Source organism: Nerophis ophidion, linkage group LG06, assembly GCF_033978795.1.
Source record: "Nerophis ophidion isolate RoL-2023_Sa linkage group LG06, RoL_Noph_v1.0, whole genome shotgun sequence".
Classification (NCBI taxonomy): domain Eukaryota; kingdom Metazoa; phylum Chordata; class Actinopteri; order Syngnathiformes; family Syngnathidae; genus Nerophis; species Nerophis ophidion.
In genome coordinates, this window is record NC_084616.1 from 19,230,640 (window position 1) to 19,247,427 (window position 16,788).

The window sequence follows — 16,788 nt, forward strand, 5'->3', positions numbered from 1 at the left end:
ACATTAAGGTGCTATTGTGGACTGAGTATTTTACTCTGGTTTAAATTCAAACTAAAACCTGTCCCAAAAGGTAAGAAAGATGTATTAATCATCCCCCTCTAATTATGCAAAATATTGGATGATTATAGTTGTGTCTTCCTAGTAACTATAAAATATGGTGCTATAGGAGACTGAGTATTGTAACATAGTTTGATGGTAAACCTTCTCCCCAGCACCTCCCTGGTTTATTCAAACTAAAACATGTACCAACGGGTAAGAAAGGTGTGTTAATCATCCACTTTTAAGTATGCAAAATATTGGATGATTATGGTGTGTTTTCCCCATAACTATAAAATATGGTGCTATTGTAGACTGAGCTTTGATGGTAAACCTTCTCCCCAAACCCTCCATGGTTTAAATTCAAACTAGAACGTGTACCAACGGGTAAGAAAGGTGTGTTAATTATGCCCCTTTAAATATGCAAATATTGGAGAATAATAATTGGGTCTTCCTAGTAACTATAAAATATGGTGCTATAGGAGACTGAGTATTGTAACACTCTTTGGTGGTAAACCTTCTCCAACGCCTCCATGGTTTAAATTCAAACTAAAATGTGTACCAACAGGTAAGAAAGGTGTGTTAATTATGCCCCTTTAAATATGCAAATATTGGAGAATAATAGTTGTGTCTTCCTAGTAACTATAAAATATGGTGCTATAGGAGACTGAGTATTGTAACACTCTTTGGTGGTAAACCTTCTCCAACGCCTCCATGGTTTAAATTCAAACTAAAATGTGTACCAACAGGTAAGAAAGGTGTGTTAATTATGTCCCTTTAAATATGCAAATATTGAATGATTATAGTTTTTTCTTCCAGTAACTTTAAAATATGGTGCTATTGTAGACTAAGCATTTTAACTTACTTTGATGGTAAACCTTCTCCCCAGCCCCTTCATGGTTTAAATTCAAACTAAAACATGTACCAACAGGTACATTTTTTTCAAAATTATGCCCCTTTAAGTATGCAAATATTGGATGATAATAGTTGTCTTTCCAGTAACTATAAAATATGGTGCTATTGGAGACCGAGTATTTTAACATACTTTGATGGTAAACCTTCTCCCCACAGTCTCCATGGTTTAAATTTAAACTAAAACATGTACCAACGGGTAAGAAAGGTGTATTGATTATCCCCCTTTAAGTATTCAAAATATTGGATGATTATAGTTGTGTCTTCCTAGTAACTATAAAATATGGTGCTATTGTAGACTGAGCTTTGATGGTAAACCTTCTCCCCAAACTCTCCGTGGTTTAAATTCAAACTAGAATGTGTACCAACGGGTAAGAAAGGTGTGTTAATTATGCCCCTTTAAATATGCAAATATTGGAGAACAATAATTGGGTCTTCCTAGTAACTATACATTAAGGTGCTATTGTGGACTGAGTATTTTACTCTGGTTTAAATTCAAACTAAAACCTGTCCCAAAAGGTAAGAAAGATGTATTAATCATCCCCCTCTAATTATGCAAAATATTGGATGATTATAGTTGTGTCTTCCTAGTAACTATAAAATATGGTGCTATAGGAGACTGAGTATTGTAACATAGTTTGATGGTAAACCTTCTCCCCAGCACCTCCCTGGTTTATTCAAACTAAAACATGTACCAACGGGTAAGAAAGGTGTGTTAATCATCCACTTTTAAGTATGCAAAATATTGGATGATTATGGTGTGTTTTCCCCATAACTATAAAATATGGTGCTATTGTAGACTGAGCTTTGATGGTAAACCTTCTCCCCAAACCCTCCATGGTTTAAATTCAAACTAGAACGTGTACCAACGGGTAAGAAAGGTGTGTTAATTATGCCCCTTTAAATATGCAAATATTGGAGAATAATAATTGGGTCTTCCTAGTAACTATAGATTAAGGTGCTATTGTGGACTGAGTATTTTACTCAGGTTTAAATTCAAACTAAAACGTGTCCCAAAAGGTAAAAAAGATGTATTAATCATCCCCCTCTAAGTATGCAAAATATTGGATGATTATAGTTGTGTCTTCCTAGTAACTATAAAATATGGTGCTATGGGAGACTGAGTATTGTAACATAGTTTGATGGTAAACCTTCTCCCCAGCACCTCCCTGGTTTATTCAAACTAAAACATGTACCAACGGGTAAGAAAGGTGTGTTAATCATCCCCTTTAAATATGCAAATATTGGAGAATAATAGTTGTGTCTTCCTAGTAACTATAAAATATGGTGCTATTGTAGACTGAGCTTTGATGGTAAACCTTCTCCCCAAATCTGTGGTTTAAATTCAAACTAAAACGTGTACCAACGGGTAAGAAAGGTTTGTTAATCATCCCCATTTAAATATGCAAATATTGGAGAATAATAGTTGTGTCTTTCTAGTAACTATAAAATATGGTGCTATAGGAGACTGAGTATTGTAACACTCTTTGGTGGTAAACCTTCTCCAACGCCTCCATGGTTTAAATTCAAACTAAAATGTGTACCAACAGGTAAGAAAGGTGTGTTAATTATGCCCCTTTAAATATGAAAATATTGGAGAATAATAGTTGTCTTCTTAGTAACTATAACATATGGTGCTATAGGAGACTGAGTATTGTAACACTCTTTGGTGGTAAACTTTCTCCCAAACGCCTCCATGGTTTAAATTCAAACTAAAATGTGTACCAACGGGTAACAAAGGTGTGTTAATCATCCCCCTTTAAGTATGCAAAATACTGGATGATTATAGTTGTGTCCTCCCAGTAACTATAAAATATGGTGCTATTGTGGACTGAGTATTTTGACATACTTTGGTTTAAATTCAAACTAAAAAGTGTACCAACAGGTAAGAAAGGTGAGTTAATTATGCCCCTTTAAATATGCAAATATCGGAGAATAATAGTTGTGTCTTCCTAGTAACTATATAATATGGTGCTATTGTAGACTAAGTATTTTAACATACTTTGATGGTAAACCTTCTCCCCAAGGCCTCCATGGTTTAAATTCAAACTAAAACGTGTACCAACGGGTAAGAAAGGTGTGTTAATCATCACCTTTTAAGTATGCAAAATATTGGATAATTATAGTTGTGTCATCCTAGTAACTATAAAATATGGTGCTATTGTAGACTGAGCTTTGATAGTAAACCTTCTCCCCAAACTCTCCGTGGTTTAAATTCAAACTAGAATGTGTACCAACGGGTAAGAAAGGTGTGTTAATTATGCCCCTTTAAATATGCAAATATTGGAGAATAATAATTGGGTCTTCCTAGTAACTATACATTAAGGTGCTATTGTGGACTGAGTATTTTAACATACTTTGGTTTAAATCCAAACTAAAACGTGTCCCAAAAGGTAAGAAAGATGTGTTAATCATCCCCCTCTAAGTATGCAAAATATTGGATAATTATAGGTGTGTCTTCCTAGTAACTATAAAATATGGTGCTATAGGAGACTGAGTATTGTAACATAGTTTGATGGTAAACCTTCTCCCCAGCACCTCCCTGGTTTATTCAAACTAAAACATGTACCAACGGGTAAGAAAGGTGTGTTAATCATCCCCTTTTAAGTATGCAAAATGTTGGATGATTATAGGTGTGTCTTCCCCGTAACTATAAAATATGGTGCTATTGTAGACTGAGGTTTGATGGTAAACCTTCTCCCCAAACCCTCCATGGTTTAAATTCAAACTAGAATGTGTACCAACGGGTAAGAAAGGTGTGTTAATCATCCTCCTTTAAGTATGCAAAATATTGGATGATTATAGTTGTGTCTTTCTCTTAACTATAAAATATGGTGCTATAGGAGACTGAGTATTGTAACATACTTTGATGGTAAACCTTCTCCCCAACGCCTCCATGTTTTAAATTCAAACTAAAATGTGTACCTACAGGTAAGAAAGGTGTGTTAAAGGCCTACTGAAACCCACTACTACCGACCACACAGTCTGATAGTTTATATATCAATGATGAAATATTAACATTGCAACACATGCCAATACGGCCTTTTTAGTTTACTCAACTGCAATTTTAAATTTCCCGCCAAGTGTCGTGTTGAAAACGTCGCGGTATGATGACGCGTGCGTTCGAGGTCTCGGGTTGTAGTGGACATTATTTTCCTGCCCGATCCAAGCTATAAGTAGTCTGCTTTAATCACATAATTACACAGTATTCTGGACATCTGTGTTGCTGAATATTTTGCAATTTGTTCAATTAATAATGGAGATGTCAAAGTAGAAAGATGGAGGTGGGAAGCTTTTAGCCTTTAGCCACACAAACACACGGTGTTTCCTTGTTTAAAATTCCCAAAGGTGAAGCTTTGCTATGGATCAGAGCGGTCAAGCGAACATGGATCCCGACCACATGTCAACCGGCAGTTTTCGGTGAGAAAATTGTGGTAATAAGTGTGCTCTTACCGGAGACATCAGCGGAGCTTCCGTCCTGCTGCAGCTGCGTGACTTCCCTCAGAGTCACTGGCGGTCAACACAGCCGTGGCCACACCCCTCCGACTTTCAAGTACTATTTAATCTCACTAAAACACTAGCAACACAATAGGCAGATAAGGGATTTTCCAGAATTATCCTAGTAAATGTGTCTAATGGTAAATGAGTTGTACTTGTATACTGCATTTCTACCCCTTTTTAAGGAGCCCAAAGCGCTTTGACAGTATTTCCACCGTCGCCCATTCACACACACATTCACACACTGACGGCAGGAGTGAATTACATTTTGAAGTGAATTACATTTATATAGCGCTTTTCTCTAGTGACTCAAAGCGCTTTACATAGTGAAACCCAATATCTAAGTTACATTTAAACCAGTGTGGGTGACACTGGGAGCAGGTGGGTAAAGTGTCTTGCCCAAGGACACAACGGCAGTGACTAGGATGGCAGAAGCGGGAATTGAACCTGCAACCCTCAAATTGCTGGCACGGCCGCTCTACCAACCGAGCTATAACGCCCATGCAAGGCGCTCACCAGGACCCATCAGGAGCAAGGGTGAAGTGTCTTGCCCAAGGACACAACGGACATGTCTAGGATCTGAATAACATCTGAATCGCTCCCACTGCAATCGCCTTTTTTTTTTAACTTTATCTTTTTTTTTTTCTTTTTTCTACAGTAGTTTGTCATTAGCTTGATATAAATAACAAAAGCAGTATTGCAGGTTAAAGACCACGTACATGTATTACTTTGTAATCGGTCTCAAACACTGTACCAAGGCTCCGTGTGACTAACAGCTACATCAAAAAATGTCATAAGCAGTAGTGAAGACATTTGTCCATTGGTAGGAGTACTAGAACAACGTCCATCTTGACCCACCTTGGAAAAAGCACAATGATGCAGAATAAAGGCATCATCGCACTGGAACTTCACTCTAAATTTCCTCATCCACGAATCTTTCATCCTCGCTCAAATCGATGGGGAAATTGTCGCTTTCTCGGTCCGAATAGTTCCAGCTGCTGGTGGCTATGATTGTAAACAATGTGAGGAGCCCTACAACCCGTGACGTCACGCGCACATCGTCTGCGACTTCCGGTAAAGGCAAGGCTTTTTTATTCGCGACCAAAAGTTGCGAACTTTATCGTGGATGTTCTCTACTAAATCCTTTCAGCAAAAATATGGCAATATCGCAAAATGATCAAGTATGACACATAGAATGGACCTGCTATCCCCGTTTAAATAAGAAAATCTCATTTCAGTAGGCCTTTAATTATGCCCCTTTAAGTATGCAAATATTGGATGATAATAGTCGTGTCTTTTCAGTAACTATAAAATATGGTGCTATTGGAGACTGAGTATTTTATTGTGCTTTGATGGTAAACCCTCTCCCCAGCCCCTCCATACGCCACCTCAGTGCCCGACGACCTGGCAGTGCGTGTGGGGGAGGTGATCAGGTTGCAGTGCCTGGCGCACGGCACTCCTCCTTTGAGCTACACCTGGACCAGGATGGACGGCGCGCTGCCTTCCAGGGCTCAGGTCAGTGACGGCGACCTCCAGATCAATCTGGCGACCCCCGAAGACGCCGGCAACTACAAGTGCGTGGCCAGCAACCGGGTGGGCCACAGTGAAGTGGTGGCCAGAGTTGCGGTCAGATGTAAGTCCCAGGAATACCTCGATACTGGATTTGGTGTTTGGATCCAAGTGCTGTCCCTGAACGCCACACTGCTCACTGCTGCTCCTCTTTCAGCGCCACTGGCGGTGCGGGTGTGGCCGCAAGTGGAGGTGAAGGCTCAGGGCAGCGCGGTGGAGTTCACGTGTTCTGCAGCCGGAGGAGTGGAGACCAAAGTTGAGTGGCTGAAGGAGGGCGGCGCCCTGCCCCCGAACCACCACGTCAAGGACGGCGTGCTCAGGTGACACTAGCACCGGATAACGATGTTTGCTTCACCACTTCACAGTGAGGCAGTAAACTTCTGCTGGCTAGTTCTTTCTCACACGGTCTTCGTTTTCTTGACTCAAAATGTCCGTATGCGTTATCGTCAACAGTCTGCATTCATTTAATTTAACGTTGCCCGCCACATCATTTAAAATGACCGCCACATCACTTATTGTGACTCTTGACGCCATTTAAAATAGCCCGCCACATCATTTAAAATTACCTGCCACGCCATTTAAATTAGCCCACCACATCATTTAAAATGGCCCGCCACATAATTAATTTGCCCTGCCACGTAATTAATGTGGCCCGCCACTGAATTTAAATGACCGCTCCTTAATTTATTTTAACCCCGACGCCATTTAAAACGACCCCTGCCACTTCATTTTAAATTAACTACACTTCCATTTAAATTAGCAGCCACGTAATTTAAACTGGCCTGCCGTGTCCTTTAAAATGACCCCCTCCTTACCTTAATTTGCCCCGCTACTTTATTTGATGTGACTCGCCGCGTCATTTTAGATAGTCAGCCGCATCATTTATAGTGGCCCGCTACTTTATTTAATTTGACTCGCCGCGTCATTTTTATTGGCCTGCCACGCCATTTAGAGTTGACCGCCACAACATTTAAAGCCATATCCTTTAAAGTTGGCCCGCCACATCATTTAAAGTGACCGTTCCTTCATTTATTTTAACCCCGACGCCATTTAAAACGACCCCTGCCACATCATTTTAAATTACGTACCATTTCATTTAAATTAGCAGCCACATAAATTAATCTGGCCTGCCGTGTCCTTTAAAATGACCCTCTCCTTTCTTTAATTATGGCCCGCTACTTTATTTAATGTGACACGCCGCATCATTTTAAATAGTCAGCCACATCATTTAAAGTGGCCCACTACTTTATTTAATTTGACTCGCCACATCATTTTAAGTGGCCTGCCACACCATTTAGAGTTGATTGCCACATTTTTTAACTCGACCCGCCATATCCTTTAAATTTGCCCACCACATAATTATGTGGCCTGCCACATAATTAATTTGGCCTGCAACATAATTAATGTGTCACGCCACGTCATTTAAAGTGACCATTCCTTTGTTTATTGTGACCCTGACGCCATTTAAAACGGCCCCTGCCACATCATTTTAAATTACCTACCATGCCATCCACATACTTTAAAGTGGCCCGCCATACCGTTTAAAATGACCCCCTCCTTACCTTAATTTGGCCCGCTACTTAATTTGATGTGACTCGCCACATCATTTTAAGTGGCCTGCCACACCATTTGGAGTTGACCGCCACATCATTTAAAGCGACCCGCCATATCCTTTAAAATGGCCCGCCACATTATTTAAAGTGACCGTTATTTAATTTATTGTGACCCCGAAGCCATTTAATGTGGCCCGCCAGATCATTTAAAATTACCTGCCATACCATTTAAATTGGCCAGCCACATAATTTAAGATAGCCTGCCAGTTTAATTAAAATTGCCTGCTCCTTACCTTAATTTAGCCTGTTACTTTATTTAATGTGACTCACCACTTAATTACCATGGCCTGCCACATCCTTTAACATGGCCCACTACCTAACTTAATTTGGCCAGCTACATTATTTAATATGACTCGCCACATCATTTTATTTGGCCAGCAACACCATTTAAAGGTGCCTGCCACACCATTTAGTTTGGCTCGCTACGTCATTTTAAGTGGCCTGCCACATCCTTTAAAATGGCCCGCTACATCCTTTAAAATGGCCTGCTACTTTATTTAATGTGACTTGCTACATCATTTGAAGTGGCCCGCCACATCATTTAAAGTTGCCTGCCTCATCATTTAAAGTAGCCTGTAACATCATTTAAATTAGCCCGCCACATCATTTAAAGTTGGCCTGCCACTTAACTCAATTTGGCCTGCTCAGTTATTTAATATGACTCACCACATCATTTTAAGTGGTCAGTCGCATAATTTAAAAAGGCTCGCCACATCATTTGACGTTGCCTGCCACACCCTTTAGTTTGGCCCGCGACATCCTTTCATGTGGCCTGCCATAGCCTTTAAAATGGCCCGCTACTTTACTTAATTTGGACCACATCTTTATTGTGACTTGCTACATCATTTTAAGCGGCCCCGTCACGTCATTTAAATTGCTCTGCCACATCATTTAAAGTGGCCAGCCAGTTCCTTTTAAATGGCCCACTACTTAACCAAATTTGGACTGCTACTTTATTTAATTTGACTTGCCACATGAGTTAATGTGGCCTGCCACCTCATTTGGTCTGCCACATCATTTAAAATGGCCCACTACTTAGTTTGGCCTGCTACCTCTTTTTATTGTGACTCGCCACATAATTTTTAGTGTCTCGCCACATCAATTAAAAATGGCCTACCACTCCATTTAATTTGGCCACTTCGTCATCTCAAACAGCCCACCTTATTCCTTTAAAATCACCCTCTACTTAACTTAACTTGGCCACTACGTCATTCAATAAGGCCCGCCACTTTATTTAATGTGACCCACCATGTCCTTTAAAATGACTCGCTACTTAACTTAATTTGGCCTGCCACACTATTTAATTTGGCCCGCTATGTCATCTAAAATGGTCCACCACATAACTTAAAATTGATAGCTGCTTAACTTAATTTGGCTCGCCACTTTATTTAATAGATAGATAGATAGTACTTCATTGATTCCTTCAGGAGAGTTCCTTCAGGAAAATTAAAATATTAATGTCACCCGCCTTGTCATTTTAAGTCACACCCCATTTAAAGTTGCCTGTCGCATCATTAAAATTTGTCTGCCACACCATTTAACTTAAGCCGCAATGTCTTTTAATATGGGCCACAACTTCATTTAATTTGGTCGCCACATCATTTAATGTGGCCTGCTACGTCTTTTAAAGTGGCCCTTTAAGTGACCTGAGAATGGCTGTAATTAATAAAGCACTTTTGACTAAATGCATTTGCTCTTTGAATTTTGACTGAAAACTTCCGAAATAGACAAGCGGTAGTAAATGGATGGATGGGTGGAATGTTGTACATGTGATAACATAAGTTTTACACAGTAATATAATCATGGAACACAATGTTCCACAATTTAATATTGGGTTATCAAAAAAAAAAACTAAAATATCTGCAATTCAACTTGACTTTTCATAGCAAGTTATCAATCAATCTATAATATAATAATCAAAATAACTCAGTCATAAAATTATATAGCAAGGCTATTATATGTTTGTATTTATATATATTCACTTTTAGATACGGCCCTCTAAAGGCAGCCGTAGTTGCGACGTGGCCCTCCGTAAAAAGAAGTTTGACACCTCTTGTTTATATCCAAACATGACTCAAGTCTAAATGTTTGGAAACGTGTTCTTCCTATCAGAGTAATGCTGTCATTTATAGCCACAGCAGCTCATTTCTGCATTTTATCTCTGCATGAGTACTCCCACAAATCCTTACATGGGCACCAGGGCCCCACATGTAGTTTTGTAAATATTAAGTGACATGAGAACGGATGGAAATAATAACGCACTTTTAGCTAAATGCCTTTTCTCTTTAAATTTTGATGGAAAACCCCCGAAATAGACAAGCGGTAGAAAATGGATGGATGGTTGGAATGTTGCACACTACACTGTAATATTATCATGCAACACAAAGTTCCACAATTTACTTTTGGGTTATCAAAAATAACTACAAAAATATCTGCAGTTCAACTTGACTTTTCATAGCAAATAATCAATCGATGATATAATAATCAAAATAACTTGGCTGTAAAATTATGTAACAAGGCTTTTATATGTTTATGTTTTATTTGTATATTCATTCTGAAACGCGGCCCTCTGAAGGCTGCCCTAGTTGCGATGTGGCCCTCAATAGAAATAAGTTTGACACCTCTTGTTTATATCCAAACATGACTCAAGTCTAAATGTTTGGAAATGTGTTCTTCCTATCAGAGTAATGCTGTCATTTATAGCCACAGCAGCTCATTTCTCAATTTTATCTCTGCATGAGTACTTCCACAAATGTTTACATGGGCACCAAGGCCCCCACATGTAGTTCTGTAAATATTAAGTGACATGAGAACGGCTGGAAATAATAACGCACTTTCGGCTAAATGCATATGCTCTTTGAATTTTGACAGAAAACCCCCGAAAGGGACAAGTGGAAGGAAATGGATGGATGGAATGTTGCATATATGATTGCATAAGTTCTACACTGTAATATTATCATGCAACACAATGTTCTAAATTTTAGTTGTAGGTTATCAAAAATAACTACTGAAATATCTACAGTTCACCTTGATTTTTCATAGCAAGTTACCAATCAATTGATGATATGATAATCCAAATAACTTGGCTATAAAAATATGTAACGAGGCTATTATACGTATGTATTTATATATATTCACTGCAAGACGCGGCACTCTAAAGGCAGCCATAGTTGTGATGTGGCCCTCCGTAGAAAGAAGTTTGACACCTCTTGTTTATATCCAAACATGACTCAAGTCTATAATTTGGTAACGTATTCTTCCTATCAGAGTAATGCTGTCATTTATAGCAATAGCAGGTAATTTTTCAATTTTATCTCTGCATGAGTACTTCCACAAATGTTTACATGGGCACTAAGGCCCCACTTGTAGTTTTGTAAATATTAAGTGACATGAGAATGGCTGGAAATAATAAAGCACTTTTGGCTAAATGCAATTCATTTTTGAATTTTGACAGAACCCCCCCCTCAAAACAGACAAGCGGTAATAAATGGATGGATGGAATGTTGCATGTATGATTGCATAAGTTCTACACTGTACTATTTTCATGCAACACAATGTTCCACAATTTACTTTTGGGTTATCAAAAATAACTACTGAAATATCTACAGTTCACCTTGACTTTTCATAGCAAGTTATCAATCAATTGATGATATGATAATCCAAATAACTTGGCTATAAAAATATGTAACAAGGCTATTATACGTATGTATTAATATATATTCACTGCAAGACGCGGCCCTCTGAAGGCAGCCTTAGTTGCGATGTGGCCCTCAATAGAAATAAGTTTGACACCTCTTGTTTATATCCAAACATGACTCAAGTCTAAATGTTTGGAAACGTGTTCTTCCTATCAGAGTAATGCTGTCATTTATAGCCACAGCAGCTCATTTCTCAATTGTATCTCTGCATGAGTACTCCGACAAATTTTTACATAGGCACTAAGGCCCCATATGTAGTTCTGTAAATATTAAGTGACATGAGAACGTCTGGAAATAATAACGCACTTTTGGCTAAATGCATTTGCTTTTTAAATTTTGATGAAAAACCCCCAAAACAGACAAGCGGTAGTAAATGGATGGATGGTTGGAATGTTGCACACTAGACTGTAATATTATCATACGACACAAAGTTCCACAATTTCCTTTTGTGTTATCAAAAATAACTAGTAAAATATCTGCAGTTCATCTTGACTTTTCATTGGAAATAATCAATCAATCTATAATATAATAATCAAATTAACTTGGCTATAAATTTATGTAACAAGTCTTTTATATGCTTGTAGTTTATTTTTATATTCACTCTGAGACGCGGCCCTCCAAAGGCAGCCATAGTTGCGACGTGGCCCTCCATAAAAAGAAGTTTGACACCTCTTGTTTATATCCAAACATGACTCAAGTTTAAATGTTTGGAAACGTGTTCTTCCTCTCAGAGTAATGCTGTCATTTATAGCCACAGCAGCTCATTTCTCAATTTTATCTCTGCATGAGTACACCCACAAATCCTTACATAGGCACCGAAGCCCCACATGTAGTTTTGTAAATATTAAGTGATATGAGAATGGCTGAAAATAATAACGCACTTTTGGCTAAACGCATTTGCTCTTTGAATTTTGACAGAAGACCCCCAACAGGGACAAGCGGTAGGAAATGAATGGATGGAATGTTGCACATGTGATTGCATAAGTTCTACACTGTAATATTATCATGCAACACAATGCTCCACAAGTTAGTTTTGGGTTATCAAAAATAACTACTAAAATATCTACAGTCCACCTTGACTTTTCATAGCAAGTTATCAATCAATGTATGATATAATAATCAAAAAACTTGGCTATAAAAGTATGTAACAAGGCTATTATATGTTTATATTTCTATATATTCACTGTTAGATACGGCCTTCTAAAAGCAGCCATAGTTGCGACGTGGCTCTCTGCAGAAAGAAGTTTGACACCTATTGTTTATATCCAAACATGACTCAAGTCTAAATGTTTGGAAACGTGTTCTTCCTATCTGCGTAATGCTGTCATTTATAGCCACAGCAGCTCATTTCTCCATGTTATCTCTGCATGAGTACTCCCACAAGTCCTTACATGTGTAAATATTGATATTTCATGCTGAAAATGCTTACCTTCATGCTCGTCCCCAGGATTGAGAACCTCGAGCAGAGCAACGAAGGCGTTTACATCTGCCGGGCCAGCAGCGTGTACGGCCAGGCTCAGGACGCGGCCCGGCTGACCATTCAAGGTCTGCGACGTGACCGTAGACCGCACCGTGCATCTTTCCACTGATATTAGTGAACGCCCGACGTCTTCTTCCCCACCCGCAGCCCTGCCCAAGGTGATGATCAACGTGCGCACCTCGGTGCAGACCGTGATGATCGGCAACTCGGTGGAGTTCGAGTGCCAGGCGGTCGGCGACCCCGAGCCCAGCGTGCAGTGGAGCAAAGTGGGCGGGACTCTGCCCGCACACATCGTGGTGACGGGCGGCATGCTGAAGATCCGCCGCGTGACGGAGGCCGACGCGGGCCAGTACCGCTGCACGGCCACCAATGACGTGGGCTCGGTACAGTCCCAGGTGGTGCTCAATGTCCAGTGTGAGTACGCTTAGCCATGGTTTAGACCATGGCACGAGTTGCCTTCAGGCTCTGATCTACTAAAATGTTGCACATATTACAACTAGAGATGGCTTCTGGTCACATTTGAACCGATACGGTCCTAATTCTCAATACTTGGGAATCGATACCGGTACTCAACAGTACCAATTTTCGATATTTTTGTGTGTTGATAAGTATGAATTGATTTTGTCGCTACAATCTCATTTTTAATGCAACACTTGAAATTGATATAATTATAATAACTTCTTTCCAATTGGTATATCTTGTTTCAGTATCACTTTTCTATATCTCATTTGTAAGAACTAAATTAAGTCCAAGGCTTTAGATGGCAATAGTGTATAGTTGGTTGGTTTTTGTTGCGTCCTAAAAGGTTTTAATACTGTAAACCCTAAGCTAATGCTTTACTTTAGGGTGTGGTGGATTGTCCAAAGCTTAACCAGCAAACAAAGTGGTTTTAGTACAAAAGTTTTATTTACCCAGTATCAAAAAGTACAGAGTTGGATTGAATTGCCCAGAGAGACGTGGATGATCGAAATCAAATCCTGGTCTACTGACTTTTTATATGTTTCCCTCATGTGTCAAGGTCCCGTTGTTTTGTAACTGCTTGCTCTGAAACAACCTTGGATACCTTAGTCATAACGAACAATCAAAACATTTTGTAGAATGGTTAGAGCGACCACAAACTCAACTTTCACCTACATATGCTCTTCCAGTGATTCAGAGGCTTTTAGGTAGACTTTCTTTTTGGACTAAAACAGACACAAAATATGGTATAAAGGTCAGAAATTCCACTACAAGGGTTTTTCCAAACTTTTTCAACCAAGATCCACATACTGAAAAGTCAAGTACGGGTGGCCATTTTGATATTTATTTTTAATTTAAAACATAAAATGCTAAAAACAGATATTAAACATATTTAAAGACAAAACTCTGTGTTATAGGTGAAGTGTGTTTCATTTTTATTTTGAGAGCTTCTAATTTTTTAGAATTTAAAATATTCTATGATTTTAATTTTTTGTTTTGTTTGCGCCCCGTAAAAAGTGTTAACACTGTAAGTATATTTTTTTGTACGTTGCGCCCCCCAAAAAGTGTTAATACCGTAAACATTGTACTTAATCCACACCAGCTGTTTGATTGTAACGTGTATCTCAGTCGTAGTTTTCATCAACACATTTGGGGGTGTTGAAATCGCCATGTAAAATTGCTAATGCTAATCAGTAGCAAAGCAAATGTATATTAGCGTCAAGCTAGTGCATTTTTGGAACGTTTTTCCTGTTGTTGTTCTGCTGTCATTTAGTCTAGGGTTTTTCTAAACTTTTTCAACCAGGATCCACATACTGAAAAGTCAAGTACGGGTGGCCATTTTCATATTTATTTTTAATTTAAAACATAAAATGCTAAAAACAGATATTATACATATTTAAAGACAAAACTTTGTGTTATAGGTGAAGTGTGTTTCATTTTTGTTTTGAGAGCTTCTAATATTTTCGAATCTAAAATATTAGATGTTTTTGTTTTGTTGCGCCCCCTAAAAGTCTTAATACTGTAAGTATATTTTTTGTTTTGTTGCGCCCCCAAAAAGTGTTAATACCGTAAGCATTGTACTTCATACACACCAGGTGTTTGATTCTAACGTGTATCTCAGTCGTAGTTTTCATCAACACATTTGGGGGTGTTGAAATCGCCATGTAAAATCGCTAATGCTAATCAGTAACAAAGCCGATGTATATTAGCATCAAGCTAGTGCATTTTTGGAAAATGTTGTTGCTGTTGTTCTGTTGTCATTTATTTTAAGGTTTTTCCAAGGTCAAGGTCAACATACTGAAAAATCAAGTATGAGTGGCTTTTTTTATTTAAAAAATAAAATGCTAAAGCAGATATGATCCATATTGAAAGACACAACTTTGTGTTATATGTGCCTATGTATAGTATTGTGAATTATTAGTTTAAGAATTTCAGATTTTTTTTTTTTACATTTCTGCTGGTTTTTTTTTGGATAAATGTTGTATTATTTGAAAATCGACAACTTTTTAAATATTAGCAACATGTTTAATTCTAAGAGACACAACTCAAATAGAATTTGAAAATCCAAGAAAATATTTTAAAGACTTGGTCTTCACTTGTTTAAATAAATTATTTTATTTATTTTTACTTTGCTTCTTATAACCTTCAGAAAGACAATTTTAGAGAAAAAATACAACCTTAAAAATGATTTTAAGATTTTTAAACACATATACCTTTTTACCTTTTAAATTCCTTCCTCTTCTTTCCTGACAATTTAAATCAATGTTCATGTATTTTTATTGTAAAAAAAAAAAAAATACATTTTGATTTAATTCTTCATTTTAGCTTCTGTTTTTTCGATGAAGAATATTTGTGAAATATTTCTTCAAACCTATTATGATTAAAATTCCAAAAAATTATTCTGGAAAATCTCGAAAAACTGTAAAATCAAATTTAAATCTTATTTCAAAGTCTTTTGAATTTTTTTTTTTTAAATTTTTGTTCTGGAAAATATAGAAGAAATAATGATTTGTCTTTGTTAGAAATATAGCTTGGTCCAATTTGTTATATATTCTAACAAAGTGCCGATTGGATTTTAACCTATTTTAAAGATGTCATCAAAATTCTAAAATTAATCTTAATCAGGAAAAATTACTAATGATTTTCCATAAATTCTTTTTTTTAATTTTTTTATATAGATTCGAATTAGCTAGTTTTTCTCTTCATATTTTTCGGTTGAATTTTAAAGAGTCGTTGAAGATAAACTATGTTTCAAAATGTAATTGTCATTTTTTTCCTGTTTTCTCCTCTTTTAAATCGTTCAATTAAGTGTTTTTTTTCATCATTCTTTCTCTACAAAAAACCTTCCGTAAAAGGAAAAAAAAATGTATGATGTAATGACACACAGAAATACCCTTTTTATATATATATAGAGATTTATTTATTAAAGGTAAATTGAGCAAATTGGTTATTTCTGGCAATTTATTTAAGTGTGTATCAAACTGGAAGCCCTTCGCATTAATCAGTACCCAAGAAGTATCTCTTGCTTTCTCTAAAAAGTTTATTATTCCCGTTCACTCATCTGTTTTTATATATATATATATATATATTTTTTTTTTTTATTCCATAGCTCTTCCTCAAATTTCTGTCATGCCTGAACGGAAGGAAGTGGCGGTGGGCTCGGACGCCGTCTTGCCGTGTGTGGCGTCCGGGTATCCCGTGCCTGAGATCAACTGGTCCAAGGTAACAAAAGTTGAACGAATTCCCCACATTTTAAAAAGTTTTTTTTTCTCACCAGTTGTCGTGTCCGCCGCTTCCACTCTCAGGTGGAAGGGGAGCTTCCCGCCAAGTGCTCCCAGGACGCCGACGTGCTGACGGTTCCTCGGGTGGCGCACGGCGACTCGGGGACGTACGTGTGCACGGCCTCCAACAAGCATGGCAAAGTGGAAGCCTTCACAAAGCTGGAAGTCCGCGGTCAGCACGCAGAAAGTTGCCACGCCGCATGTTGTTGTCGTTGTTTGCGTGTAACCGTGCCATGAATGTG

General features: G+C 38.0%; 1 protein-coding gene across 1 annotated transcript in view; it reads left to right on the forward strand.

The window, feature by feature from the left end:
- hspg2 (heparan sulfate proteoglycan 2) overlaps positions 1-16,788 on the forward strand; it is a 331,901-nt gene that overhangs the window by 282,950 nt on the left and 32,163 nt on the right. Inside the window, exons 63-67 of the mRNA XM_061902940.1 lie at positions 5,819-6,335; positions 12,774-12,871; positions 12,954-13,220; positions 16,375-16,487; positions 16,571-16,718. Of these exons, the coding sequence (XP_061758924.1) occupies positions 5,819-6,335; positions 12,774-12,871; positions 12,954-13,220; positions 16,375-16,487; positions 16,571-16,718 (1,143 nt within the window). The remainder of the gene's footprint in view (positions 1-5,818; positions 6,336-12,773; positions 12,872-12,953; positions 13,221-16,374; positions 16,488-16,570; positions 16,719-16,788) is intronic.